At 39.9% G+C, this 14,597-nt stretch overlaps 1 protein-coding gene across 2 annotated transcripts in view; it reads right to left on the bottom strand.

The window, feature by feature from the left end:
* The window catches only part of UBA6 (ubiquitin like modifier activating enzyme 6), a 79,278-nt gene extending 68,869 nt beyond the window's left edge, over positions 1-10,409 (bottom strand). The window contains exons 1-3 of one of the 2 annotated variants that reach the window (XM_020999834.2): positions 10,258-10,409; positions 7,069-7,137; positions 60-154 (exon numbers count right to left, since the gene is read on the bottom strand). In XM_020999834.2, coding sequence (XP_020855493.1) covers positions 60-154; positions 7,069-7,137; positions 10,258-10,343 — 250 coding nt within the window. In that variant the 5' untranslated portion in view covers positions 10,344-10,409. The remainder of the gene's footprint in view (positions 1-59; positions 155-7,068; positions 7,138-10,257) is intronic. The other variant, XM_020999835.2, reaches the window with a different exon arrangement.
* Positions 10,410-14,597: the final 4,188 nt, after the last annotated feature.

Raw genomic sequence — 14,597 nt, 5'->3', positions numbered from 1 at the left:
AATTCTGAAAAGCACTTTGGGACCTTAGAGTCCCAAATAAACATTAAAACAGAACTTACCAATTTCTACACCAAGTCCACCCATGCCACTTAAGAAAACATGGGATCTGGCCATCTTCTGCATTGCTGAATCTCCAAGAACATACCTTTGTCGACTACAAAGTAAGAAACACATTTGGGGGGTGGGGTGGAGAAAGCTTATCAAGAAAAGCATCCTTTCTTTAAACTAATATTAAATTTAGCATTTCTGAAGAAAAAAACCTGTTTCTATCCTCACCTGAAGATTAAAAGTTCCTATAAATCATATTTCAACATGATTTAAAAGTCTTCTAATTTTTAAAACTAATAACCTAATCAAAAGAAATGGCAAAAAGGAACTTGATTGCATTAAATGAGTTATTAAAAGGAAAAATAGAACATTCACAACTTTATAAATATTAGGAATACTATAACCAACAGGTAAAAGAGTTTAGCTACAAAACTTATGACTTAAGAACACTGATGTTGTGTAGTGGCAAGAGCACTGGATTTGAGGCGAAGGAATCTGGGTTCAAATTCAGATTCTGCCATGTTTCCTAATCTGTGAAGATTAGGAAATCTAAATCTGTGCTCCCATAAACCTAGGCACCATTTCTTGAAGATAATGGCCTTATTTATTCATTCAATTCAAATCAATATTTAAGTGCTTACTAATAAAGTTCTCAGGGCAGTGCTTAGATGTGAAGCCAGAGTGTCTGACCTCAAGTAGCTTAGATTTTACTTAATGGTAGGAAATACAATATGTCACTTAAGAAAATACAAAGTATATATATGAAATAATTTCAAGAAGGCAAGAGTTCCAACAAGGGTGAGGATCCTGAAAGGAGGAAGCAGGTGAGTTGTACTTTGAAGGAAGTTAGTGAATTCCAAGCAGGAGGGACCGATCACACAAAGGCATGGAGGCAGTAAATGGAAAGTTGTATGTAGGGAATACCTAACTGGAATAAAGAATATATGAAGATGAATGATAGGAAATTAGACCAGAAGGAAGATGGAAGCCATATTATGAAGCTTTTAAATGTCAAGCTTTAGATTCTACATGACTTATGAGTTATCCTAGACACAAGAAGGAAGCACTGAAGAATTTTGAACAGAAGTGACAATCAGAACAGAGTTCAGATATTCAGAATAGAAACATCAATCTGGGAGCTTAGAGGATGGAATAGATAGGGAAGAGAATGGAAGAATGGGGAACAAGTAGGAGGATGTGAGAATCTATGGTCCAATCAAACCATACTTCTTGCGGTCTTCATATATAACATTCTATTTCCCAGACATCACGCCTGGAATGCATTTACATCCTGACTGCCATACTTTTTAGATTCCCTAATTTCTTTTCAAAGTAGAGTTCAAATATCAATTTTTACAGGAGGAGGTCTTTCCTCATTCCTCTAGGAGTAAGTGCCTATCTCCCAAAACTACCTTGTATTTATTTTGTATCTGTAAATACACAACATAAACTTAAATGTTTTCTCCCTGGATAGGATGTAAACAGGGGCGGACCTATTTCATTTTTTGTATTTGTATCCTTGGCACCTAGTACTACGTACACAATAGGTACTTAATAAATGCTTGTTGATTGATTGTTGTTCATGTAAGAGTGATGAGGGTCTGAAATAGGGTAGTGGCCCTGAGAGTAGAGAGAAGAGGATGGATGTGAAAGACACTGAGGTAGACTCAACAAGACTTGGGCAACTGTTTGGCTACTGCAGTGCTGGGGGAGAAGTAGAATGAAGAGGGAATGGAAAGAGAATAAGCATTTATATAGTGCTTATTATGTGCCAGGCACTGTGCTAAGCATTTCTACAAATATTATCTCATCTGATCTTCATAATAACTGTGAGGTAGGTTCTGTTATTATCCTCATTTTACGGGTGAGGAGGAAACTGAGGCAAAAAGGTTAAGTGATTTGCCCAGGGTCACATAGTTATTAAATGTCTGAGGTCAGATTTGAACTGAGGTCTTCCTGACTCCAGGCCTAGTGCTCTATCTGCTGTGCCATCAGCTGTCCCACAGAAATACAGAAGTTGAATTAGAATTTAAAAGAATCTCAGAGGTCATCCAATCCAACATGTATTTGAACAATTCCCTTTATAACAAAGTTAATGAATCATTACCCAGCCTTCAAGGTTTATACATTCTATAAAAGCCTCATTTCTCAAATATTATAGAGAACTAAGTCAAAAGTCATTCTTCAGCCTTCTCAATGAAGGGACAGAGAGAAGCTGGAATTCAAAATTTCAAAAAATGAATGAGGAAAATTATTAATATTAAATAATAAGAAAGATTTAGACATCCTAAATTCTTAATTTTGGCCCTTTTTATTAAATCTTAGTACCTTCCTCCTGAGACTAACCCCAATTTATCATGTCTCTATCTTGTCTGTGCAGTTGTTTATAAGTTGTCTCTAATACCGCTTTGAGAGCAAGGACTGGGTTTTCTTTTTTTTTTTTTTGCCTTTAAAGAGAAATTGTATTCCCAGTGCTTAGCAAATTGCATGGCACAGTATAGGTGCTGACCAACTGACTTAATTCTAGTGAGGGAAAATCCAGTAGCAGCACATTTCACTTTTGGTTACCTTTGTTAGGAAAATTCCCCTTAAATCCTGCCTAAATCTTGATTTCTACTACTTCCACCCATTCTCTTAGATTTGCCCTTTGGGTTCAAGAAAAAGTATAATCCCTTAAGCACATAACAGTGCTCAAATACTAATAGACAGCTATATCACCTCTGAATCTTCTCTAATAGTCTCCAAGTTCCTTCAACTGATGCAAGATTTCAAGAATCTTTACAATTCTAGTCACTCTACTAAGAACACTATTCTACCTTACTGGTGTTGTCATTAAAATGTGTTGGCCACAACAGTATAGATGTACTAATTGGGCAGAATACAATGGAACTACCACCTCCCTAGTCTGACATTATATCTATCTTAATGTAGCTGAGTATTTTATTAGCTTTTTTTGTCCATATTCTGTTGACACATATTGAACATTTAGTTCACTTAAAATATCCTGATTTTTCTTAGGCAAAGTGATGTCTATCCATGCATAGATGATATTGGACTTCTGAAGCTGATTTTTTGAGCCATGTTTTGAAGTCATCTATTTATAAGACAGAAGAGCCACTCCTTCTCCTATGGTACTGTAGGCCCCATCAGGCATGATACTAAGCATCATACATATTTTATCACATTTTGATCCTCACAACAACCCTGGGACATAGGTGCTATTATTACCTTCATTTTACAGCTGAGGAAACTGAAGAAGACAGATTAACTGACTTGCCCAGGGTCACAAGGTAAATAATTGGCTGAGGCTGTATTTGAAGTACCTTCCTGACTTCAACTCTAACAATTTATTCACTGTATTCTATCCACCATGTGCTCTGGGTACCATTCCCCCCCCCCAATTCTACACAAGCACACCCTCTTCCTCAGGAAGTTAAAGATCAAGCACTGAGGATAGTTGGTCATAATGTAACAATACAGGCTAGATTTTGTGGACCAGCTTGCTTGCCTCCTGGCACAATTATCCCTAGTCTCAGCTTTTTCATGTCACTACCATAGCCAGTTTTCTACAAGGGATGAATGAAAGAAAAAGCACTTAAGCACTTACTTTGTGCCAGACACTAAAAGGGGCCTGGGGAGGTGGGTGAGAGTATTCAATTACAAAAAGCAAGACAGGTCTACCTTCAAGGAGTTTATTAACAGATAAACATAGGGAGTGGTGCTTAGGATGGGGTGTTTTGGTCTAGAGAGTTAATAGGATGGTGAATTGATCCAATGGGCAGTCAAATGATTTACTCTTCTAAAGTAAAGGTGCAATTGTTATGGGAAGACTTTTCCCATTTGTTGCTACAGAACTTTTCAAAACTGCCTTGAAGATCTTACTTTTGTTAACTACCTATGATACAATTATTTGAAGAATTCCCAACCATTTCACAATTGAGGTAACAGATACCATCCACTGGGAGATCCTTCTCATCCCTAGCTTCACACTTTAAAACTCCCTTCTTTGTTTAAGTTTCCAACAAGGTCCTTCTTGAAATGATCATTATCTTGATTTATGCTTTTGATCCTATCTCTTAGGTCTGGGAGCTTGCCCCTTTCATTACCGCCATTTTCAATCTTTCCTTATATACTGGTTCCCTTCTCTGTTGACTTCAAACATGCCCAGTTTTTCTCAATTCACAGACACAAAAAAACCTTCACCTGACCCTACCATCCCCTCAGGGTACATCATCCTATATCTCTTCTCCCTTTTGAAATGGAAGGACAAAAATGAAGATTTCAAAAAATTACTGAAACAAATAGGGCATATGTAAGTGAGGGGGATGGGATCTGGACCCCTAAGAGGAAAAAAACCTGGATTTTCCCACAAGGCCAAATTTCTGGATTTTGCCTGAGGCCATAATCCTATCAATAGGCCTTTCACCATGGCAAGGCCCAATCTCCCATTCTATTCTCTTGCCTCCCAATTGTCCCCGGCCAATTCCCACCCTTAATCCTATCTAGACTCCATTCTCCCACAGTCTTTCCATATATAAGGTCCATCTTGTCTCCATTAAGGTGCTCAGATTGTTAAAAGTCTAGCCAAAAGCTCAGATTTTTACAATCTAGCCAATAGCTCACAGATGCTCAGATTCCTTAAGAGTCTGGCCAATATGGCCAGATCTTTAATAAACCTTGTCTTTGGATGAAAGAAGGTTTGGGTTGAATTCATTTGAGCAGGACCCGCTCGTCGTGATTTTGAGGTCCTGGCACCCTTCTAGACCGCAACATAAAGATATACATATACGAGGTAAAGCCACAAAGAGGAGTTTTGGTTTTTTACTGAAAAGAGTAGGATTATAAATTGCTCAGGGGATTTGAAATTAGGGTAATGGTTCTACAATCAGCTGAAAAAGGTGAGCTAATTTAAGTGAATGGTGGGTTCAACTTAGGTACATCAAGTTTGAAGTGTCATTGGCAAAAGAGAAATAAAAATTGATGCTGGAGAGGTCAGAGTGGGAGATGAAAACATGGGAATTAACCAAATAGAAGTGATGGTTAAAGCCACAGGGGTGAATGAGATTACAACATCTAGCCCAAATAGAAAGCACTTAAATATACAATTAAACTAAAGTGAAAGCATGTCATGGAGGAACAGGGAAATGGGACAAAGACAGAACCTTAGGCAAAGCCATTCATCAGGGAGCAGATGGAGAGAGGAAGAGCTTGCAAAGAGAAAGAAATTCATTAGAGGAGAATCAGGATACTGCAATATCATGGGAGCCAACGAAGAAGACGGAATTTCAAAGAGAGGGATGGTAAACAGCATTAAATGTTACAAAAAGGTCAAGGAGCTTGAACACTGAATAAAGTTCAATGAATAGGTAATTAAGAGGTCAGTGATAAACTCCAAGAAGCAGCTTCAGCTGAGTAGCAACTGAGTTCAAATATTGTCTATTCTACTTAAGACCCATGTGACTTCAATATGACCCACGATACTTTGCTTCTCTAGGCCTTAGTTTCCTTATCAGCAAAATGAGATGGGTGGTCTTTGGAGGGCAGGTCCAAGTTTAAATCTATGGGGACAGCTAGGTGGCACAGTGGATAGAGCACCAGCTCTAAAATCAGGAAGACCTGAGTTCAAATCTGGCCTCAGACCAAACACTTGACACTTACTAGCTGCGTGACCCTGGGCAAGCCACTTAACCCCAATTGCCCCCCCCCCCAAAAAAAGGGAATTACATCCAAGTTTAAATCTATGATCCAATAAGAAAAAAGATAGTAAGGGAGTAGCAGAGTCAAAAGGAGGTTTCTATTTTTAGGACAAAGGTGTCATCTGAACAGTTTGAAAAGAAAGGGAGGGTGCTTAATAGAAAGTGAAAGACTGAAGATATATAGAAATGGCCCCAGCTTCTAGAATGAGGAATACAGCTCCAAACTCATGGTTGGGGATTAGCAGTTAGAAGATTTTAGCGGTAGTAGACTGAAATGGCTGATCTGAGTATCTGGCCAGTAAAGGGGAACCTGTGGCCTCCATGTGGCAGCAGGTTCCCTATCCCCAGGTTTAGGTTCAGTAAAGAAGCAAGTGAAGTTAGAACAGAATGATGGGACTAGGGGGATAAAGAAAGTTTTGGACCTCAGGGCATTCAGTTTAGGTGAAGACTAAAACCTGCAAGATAACACTGATAAACACAAGACAGTATTATAGAAGTTAAACTGCATATTCAGTGCTTATAAGATTATAGAGGAAAGGCAAATCAAATAATGCTGGACTATACATAAAAGACTTTAGTTTTGATATTTATCTTCCAAAGGAGGAAAAAAAACCTGAAAAACCTTCAATTATTAAAACACTCACTGTTTTACAGGTATACCAATGTTAAAACTAGAAATGTGTTTCAACTGCCTAAGACAACATGATTAATGTTACTTAGGTCACTTTGTCATATTTAAGGAAAAAAATGAAGATAGTTAAAATAGTGACATCTCTCAGTTAAATTACCTGTTCTTCAAATAAATAATTTATACATTATCTATTTATTTCCTTTAATGAACTGATCTGTTATATTTATGATACAACAGCAGATCACCTCACCAATTAAAGCTAATGGATTTCCTATAGATTCCTTCAGAATCCTACAAAGTGGGGATCTGGTCCAAACACAGGTCATTTGATATGATATTCCTCCAATCTGGCTCATATGAAATCTGAGCGTAGCCTAGAAAGTTATATCAATGTATGTAATTTTTTTTCCAAACAGATTTCATTTTAAGCATGTGACCAAGATTCAAGAGCAATATTTTTCAGATAGTAGTTTAACTATCAATTGAGATTTCAAGTATATTTATGAAATTTTAAAATGTATGCCAATAAAGTAATGCTCCAATTCTAATTTGAAGGAGAATTCTTCTGAACATCTGCAAAAATCTTCAGAGGTCTAACAGTAACCTCAGATTATGTCAATGTTAAGAAAAGAGCACTGTAATAACAAATGCTGAAATGCAAACCCCAAACACTAGTTTTCTATGGGCTCTTACCTGTATAAAGCATCATCAATTTCCATTGATTCAGTTGACATACTGGGGAAATATTTGTTTCTACTGCAACTGCAAAGAAAAGATAACAATCACAAGGGTAAGGTCACTAAATAATATTTAGACATAGTCAGTAAATAAACATTTATTAAACTCCTACTATGGTCTAGGAACTGTAGGACAGGGACTATGATTTCACTCATAGACGGAAATTTTGGATAAGGAAACTCTACTAAAGACCAATGTCTTAAGGAACTGCATAAAGTACTGAGAGATTAAATAACTTGTGCAGGGTCATAAAGTTGGTATCTGTCAGAGGTATGTGAGAGGTGGCATGATGTAGTAGGTAGAAAAGGCAAGGTTGGAGGCAAGAAGAACTGAGCTCAAGGCCCACCTCTGATATTTTATGTAAATTTAAAAATTTTAACTTTTATAAATCTTAAAAAAAACCCTTTAAAATACATATATATATATATATATATATATATATATATATATTTTCACAAATACATTTTTATTTCTGCTGAAGTATGGTTTGAAAATTTCATTTTGATACAGTATGACCTTCTGTTCTCAAAAGCTAAGTTAGCAAGACACAAACAAGACAGTCAAATCCTACTAAACTCAAAACCGGAAAACAGTTCCAGCAAGGGGACCTGTTTTCTGGTGAACTGACCAGGTAAACTGAGAAAGACTTAATCTCAGATTTGCTACTTTTCAAAGAACATCTAATAGAGTAAATGCAATCTGGGTTGCTGGATACTAATGATATATATTCTTAGCCTATTGAAGAATTAGCCCTCTTTCACTGAAGGAGCAACTAATATTGCCTACAAGATGATAAAGTAGGTCTTAAAAAATTATAAAACAGGATTAATTACTAGTTTTTAAAAAAGTATTAGCCATTGTGCAAGTACCTTCTAGGTTTTCAGACAGTCATGATTAAATTGTCTATAAGTCTGTGTCACTAAAATATAATATTACAAAACTCTTGGATTAACTCATGGATTTTCGGTGAAACCAAAGGTTATCATTCTCCACAAATTTCCTCCCTGAAACGCACTTATAATTTCTTCAACTTTGTAGCACAATAAGAACAAAGAAAAGAACACACTAGATTTCCTTGACACTTTGCTTGCTAGTACCCTTTAAATTCTTCCTATTCTTCAAAAAGTGAAGGACTAATGGGCAAAGTTTAAAGATGGAAATGAGGAAAAGGTATGTTCTAAATAGCTCTTTCCTTTGAATGGCTTTAATTTTTCCATCTATAGAAAAGTTTCCCTCACAAAACTATTTCAAACATCTGTGATTAAACCGACACAGATAACCAACTCCTCTGTAATTTGATTTTAAAAATTTCTACAGCCAAAAAAGTCATCACCTTGGACCAACTTTTATGTTGAGCTTTTCTAAACTGAGCTAGGTCGGTCCTCTAAGAACAGTCTTGTCATGAACTTGACACTCACAGAGAGTTGGCCTGAAAACTATAACTGAGTACCCCCAAAATAACGTGGATTTATCACAGAGCTGGGTGGCACTGTGAATGCAGTGCTGGGTTTGGAGTCTGAAAGCCCGGAGTTCAAATTTTGCCCCAAACACTTACTTAGCTGTGTGACCCTGGCTGGGTAAGTCACTTAACCTCAGCATCAGTTTTCTCACTTATTAAATGGGGATAATAAAAGCACTTACTCGTGGATACATGAGTTAGCATGTGTAAAATGCTTTGCAAACCTTAAAACATTATGTAAATGCTAGTTATTTGTAGTAGTAGACTCCGAGGACTACTACTACAACTAATACAATAATTCATCCTCTACAATTGACTTTTGCATGGCTCACAACAGGATTAGGGAAGAGGGACTGGGCGCGTACATTTTTTTTTTTTGCTTTTTGGTAAGGCAATCAGGGTTAAATGACTTGCCCAGGGTCACAAAACTGGTGTCAAGTGTCTGAGGCTAGATTTAAACTCTGGTCCCCCTGACTCCAGGGCCGGTGCTCTATCCACTGCACCACCAGCTGGCCCTGCACCTATAATTTCAGGGCTACAAGGAGCTCCCCAGTGAGGTAAGTCCACTACAGGTCAGCACCTTCTCAGCAAGTCAGAGAGTTGCCCAGGGCAGTGGTGTCAAAATCAAACCGAAAACGGAGGAGGAAGAGAAAAAGGCACCACTAACTGTACATGAGGATCTCGGCCGGTGTACATCAACTTAGAAAATCACATATAAACATTATCTATATTCTACTGTATTTTTATTTAGTTAACTATTTCCCAATTACATTTTAATTTGGTAGTGTTTGACACCTCTGGCCTAGAACACTGAGAGGCTAAGTGACTTGCTGAAGGTCAGTGTTCCATTCTGTTTGGGATCATTCTGGCAGAGTGTCAACTACAGAACTGTCAAATACATAGGATTTTGAATATTCTCAGTTTAGCAATTTAGGATACATACCCTCTTCATCATTCACTCCTGCCCCTATTTGTTTGGCTTAAGGAAGAACTCTTCCTTCCCAAGTGAAAAAGATTCCACTGTACTCACAAACCAAACTTATCACTTAATTCATCAGATCTTTTAATACCAGATATGTATTCACAGAAAGAGGACCGAATCTAAGACTATGTTTTTTTAGCGGCAGAAAAGGAGGATACACATGACGACAAAGCGATGGTTTCCAGCCCCAAACTGGAAGCAGGAGTCTCTTCCAGCTCGAACGCAGCTAAGGACAGGTGGGCTGGCCCTCGGGGGGCTCTCCTCCTAGCCCCAACAGTAGCCAAGGGATGTTACAGGCGGATCCATTTCTCTTCTCACTAAAGCCTCCAGCCACTCATGCCTGAGGCAGCACTTTTTCTACAGAGCACCCATTTTACAGAGTGCGAAGGGGCCGAGGGGGTGCGTGGAGGTTGGGGCTCTACCGCGGGAGAGGAGGCTCAGCCCGTGCCTTGGGAGCCAGGGGTGGAGCCCCCACCGGGATCTGGCGCGCATCCCGGGAGGTGGCAGAGGGCCACTTTCTCCTCAACCGATTTCGGGGTCCGTGAGCCAGGGGCTGCCCCGCCCCTCCTCTGCCCAGCTGGGCTCTCCCCCCGGCCCAGAAAGGCGCCTCTTCCGGCCTCCGCGGGTGAAAAGCGGCAAGTCTGGAGCGCAGTGGCCGCTTCCCAGCTCCTATTGACTCATGCTGGCCTCCCGCCCGCATTACCTGCTGCTCTCCCCCGGATCTGCAAAGGCCGTTGAGGCTACCGTCTCTCCTCCCCGAGGCGGTAGAAAAGAGTGAGCTTCGTCCATCGCGGTAGCTGTTGTGGCTACTGTGGCTACCGCCGCTGCTGTCGCCGCCGCCCAAAGGAGGCAGGGAACGGGGAGGAGCCTGAGGGGTCACGGGGGCGGGGACAAGTCAAGTCGCGCGATGGGGAAGGCCCTATTTCCGGCTCCCGGCGGACACTACTTCCGGCGTGTAGTCCTGACGTGTGTGTGTGTGTGTGTGTGTGTGTGTGTGTGTGTGTGTGTGTGTGTGTGTGTGTGTGTGTGTGTGTGTGTGTGTGTGTGTGTGTGTGTGTGTGTGTGTGTGTGTGTGTGTGTGTGTGTGTGTGTGTGTGTGTGTGTGTGTGAGATCGGGAGTCTGTAAGTTCAGTTGGACAGTGTGTTGGGAGGGGGATAGGGGAACTCCAGATATGGAGACACTCCCCTTCCAAATTTAGATCACATAAAGTTAACATGCATTTATTAAACACCTACTATAAAGATAGATACAAGACAGCTCACAGTCCAGTGCGGGAGACAACAACGTACAAACAAGTCATATATAGGGTAAATTGGAAATAACAGGGAGAAGGCACAAGAAAGTTCTGGAAAGGCCTGCCAAAGATAAACGGGATTTTAGCTGGGACTTTAAGAAAGAGAGGAAATGGATCTGAGTAAGAGCATTTCAGGATTAGGGGAGAGCCAGTGAAAATGCCCGATGTTTTCAGCAGCTGCTCTACCTACCTAAATTTTTTTTTTTTGCCTTTTTTGGTGAGGCAGTTGGGGTTAAATGACGTGCCCAGGGTCACACAGCTAGTAAGTGTCATATGCCTGAGGTCGGATTTGAACTAGGGCCCTCCTGACTCGGAGGCCAGAATTCTATCCACTGTTCCACCTAGCTGTCCTACTGCTACTTAAATTTCTTTTAACTGCCTAAATTCTTACGAGTTGCTTAGAGGCACTGAGAAGTTAAGTGACTTGCCCAGAGGCAGGATTCAAACCTAGAGTCTATTCCAAGATGTTTGTGCTCTTGGAAAGTTGTTGGTCACTCGGTGAAATCGTTGGTTGATTACTTATGGTCAGTCCTGGCAAAGCAATAGATAGCTGTCCTGTGACAAAACATAGTTGTTGCCCAGGAAAGATGCGTTTATGATCACAGATTTGTAACATTCTGGGATTAGCAATTTAATAGTCACATTGGTAAGTATGCCTGGATTATGCTGGAATCACTATATTTCTTTTTGGAATCCATTTCCTCCAGTTAAACATTTTTTCTTGGCTGTGCAAAGCACATCAATCCTTAAAGCATTTATTAAGTGCCATCAGTGTGCCAGGTATTATGCTAAACTCTGGTGATATAACAAAAGTGAATTAGTCACTGCCTTGGGAAGAGAAAGTACAGGGAAACACAAAATGTAGAGATATAGGAATATATATAATATATAAAAAATGTATACAACATAGTTTTGGGAGGAAAGACACTAGCAGCTTGGGAGGGAGGAAGGTTGTTAATAGAGTTTTCATATAGAAGGTACCTTGAATTGAGTTTTGAGGGGAAATCAGGGTTCAAAGAGGGAACCTGTCTATGGTTAGTGCTTAGTATCATGGTGGAAATATTCCAGCTCTACTAGTTCTTGTGTTACTGTCTTCCCTAAGTATCTTCCTCTTAATGTACTTTGCAGTAAATTCTTTTAAAAACACATAAAAGACAGGCATGTTACTTTGAAGGAGCAGCAAAAAAGATTCTATGGTCTTTCCGAACCAAAGAAACTGAAGTTTAGGGGCCTATGTGATGGTAGAAAAAGGTGGTAGGTGGTAGTAAACTGTGGCTGGAGTCGTTAAGAAAAATGGAGTAATCAATTTACAAGCATTTATTAATCACATTATGCCAGGAACTTAGCTAGGTGGCAGGACTACAAATACAAAAATAAAACAGTTCCTGCCTTCTAGTGCATGTTTAAGCATATATAAAATAAATAGAAGACAACATTAGCTGCTAGGCTAGGAGTATCAGGAAAGGCTTCATTGTAGATGATGGCTCCTGAGCTGAGTTTTGAAGGAAACTAGAGATTCTCAGAAGTAGAGGTGAAGAGGAATTGCATTCTGGTTATGGGGAATAGGAGGGGGCAGCCAGCACACAGGAACAGGGATTAGAGACAGAAGATAGAAGATAGAAGAACAGCAAGTAGACTAGTATGGTTGTACCATAGAATGTGTGAAGGGCAGTAATTGGATTGTAAAGGGCTTTAAATGCTATATTTCGGAGATTGTATTTTATCCTAGGAGCAATAGGGAACCACTGGAGTTTATTGAGTAGGGGATGTGACATGGTCAGACTTGTGCTTTAGGAAAATTGGTTTGGCATCAAATGTGGAGGATGTGTTAGAGTGTGGATAGACTTCAGGCAGGGAGGCCTATTATGGGGCAGTAGCTTCATAATTTTAGGTGACATATAGGTAGTACAATGGATGGAATGGTGGACTTGGAGTCAGGAAGACCTAAATTCAAATCTGGCCTGAAACACTTACTAGCGATGTGAGCCTGGGCAGGTCACTTAACTTTGTTTGCCTCAGTTTCCTCATCTGTAAAATGAACTGGAGAAGGAAATGGTAAACTACTTTAGTATCTTTGCCAAGAAAACCCCAAGTGGGGTCCCAAAGAGTCAGATGTGACTGAAACAACTGAACAACAACAAAGCCTCATAATTTATGTAGGCTCTGAGGCTCACTCTCTTGACTACAATTGTATTTGCAATTGCAAGTTGGGTCCCCAGAGATTGATGACATTATTCCCTCAGGATTCAAGGAGTAAACCTGACCTGAAAGGTTTGTATGCTTTTTCTAATGCTGTTGTCCTGAGTTCTCATTCTGGAGTGTTCCCTCCAATATCAATCATCAGTGATTGCTATGACAGTATCATTTGCCAGTGCCACTTAGTATCTTTCCAGTATAATTAATCAATTATAATAGCTCTTCAATATCCTTTCCCACAAGATATTTACTTACAAAATACAGGAAAAATAGAAGTCTGACCCTGCCTTCCAAACTGAGGCACACTCTCCCCTCTGTGGTCTCAGTCCTTGGGGAGAATGGACTTAAACTTTAATCAGAGCTACAAATATTCTACCTCCCAAGTTCATTTCTGTATGTGGACAGCATAGGCAAATGATAAGTCCTTTCCTTTCTTTCAGGAAATGGTGTCTTGAATGCTGGATTGGTTGACTGCTGGGCTGGGCCATGCAGCTGGCTCCTCATTGGGTTTAGCTGCTGTTGCTGCTGCTGCCGCAGCCAACTCAGGCTCTGCTACAGGCTACAGTGCCTGGACCTTAAGTGGTTCCTCTGATCTTGCAAAGCTTATAAGAGCATGATCTGGTTGGTTTTCTCCTCATGTCCATTCACCTAAGATCAAGTGTCAGCCCTGCCTCTCTCTCCACTTGGAAACTTAAGGTAATTTCTTGCCTCACTCACTAAAAGGGGAAGTGAAGTCGACTTATTCCACTGAAACTTTTTGTATGCATATTCAATTCTAGTTCCACAGCCAATTAAGCTTTTCATTATCATATTATTGGATTTCATGGAGTAAGTGGATAGGAAGCAGTTACAGATTACCTTAGCATGCTATAAAGTGGAGGGCAGTACCTTCCATACATGCCATTGCACATTTCTGAAGCTAGCATCCCAAGCATCCATGTGGGTTGGCACCAGACAGAACAGATTGTGTATACTCAAAAGACTGGGCCAGTCCCCTGTTACAAGACTATCTTCATAATGCAGCCTAGAAGTAATGAGGCCCTGAATGTGTCACAGATATGTGAATAGATAGAATATGATTTGTAGAGGTAGAATCAATTAGACTCGACAACTGATTATATATTGAGTAAGGGAGAATGAGGAGACCCAAAGGTTATGACCTTAAGGGACTGGAAAGATAGTGCTACTCTTGATAGAAATAGGGAATTGTATAAGAAATTTGTATTTGAGGAAAGATGAGTTCTTTTTTGAACATGTAGAGTATGAAGTGCCTATGGGAGAGCCAGTTCCAAATATCCTCTAGGTAGTTGGTAATAGAGGACTGGAGCCCAGGAGAGGGACCAGAACTGCATATATATAGATTTGGGAGTCATCTGTATAGAGATGATAATTAAGTTCATGGAAGCTAATGAGTTCATTAAGTGAGAAAATAGAGATAGAAGAGAAGAATGTCCAGGAAAGAATCTTGGGGTATATCCACAGTTGGGAGGCAGGATATCCAGCAAAGGAGCTTGAAAAGGAACAGTCAGATAGCTAGGAGAAGAACCAATAG

The sequence above is a fragment of the Phascolarctos cinereus genome, unplaced genomic scaffold (genome assembly GCF_003287225.1).
Source record: "Phascolarctos cinereus isolate Bilbo 61053 unplaced genomic scaffold, phaCin_HiC Scaffold_9;HRSCAF=440, whole genome shotgun sequence".
NCBI lineage: Eukaryota > Metazoa > Chordata > Mammalia > Diprotodontia > Phascolarctidae > Phascolarctos > Phascolarctos cinereus.
The sequence above is the reverse complement of the archived record's forward strand: the minus strand, read 5'-3'. Positions and strand labels throughout refer to the sequence as shown.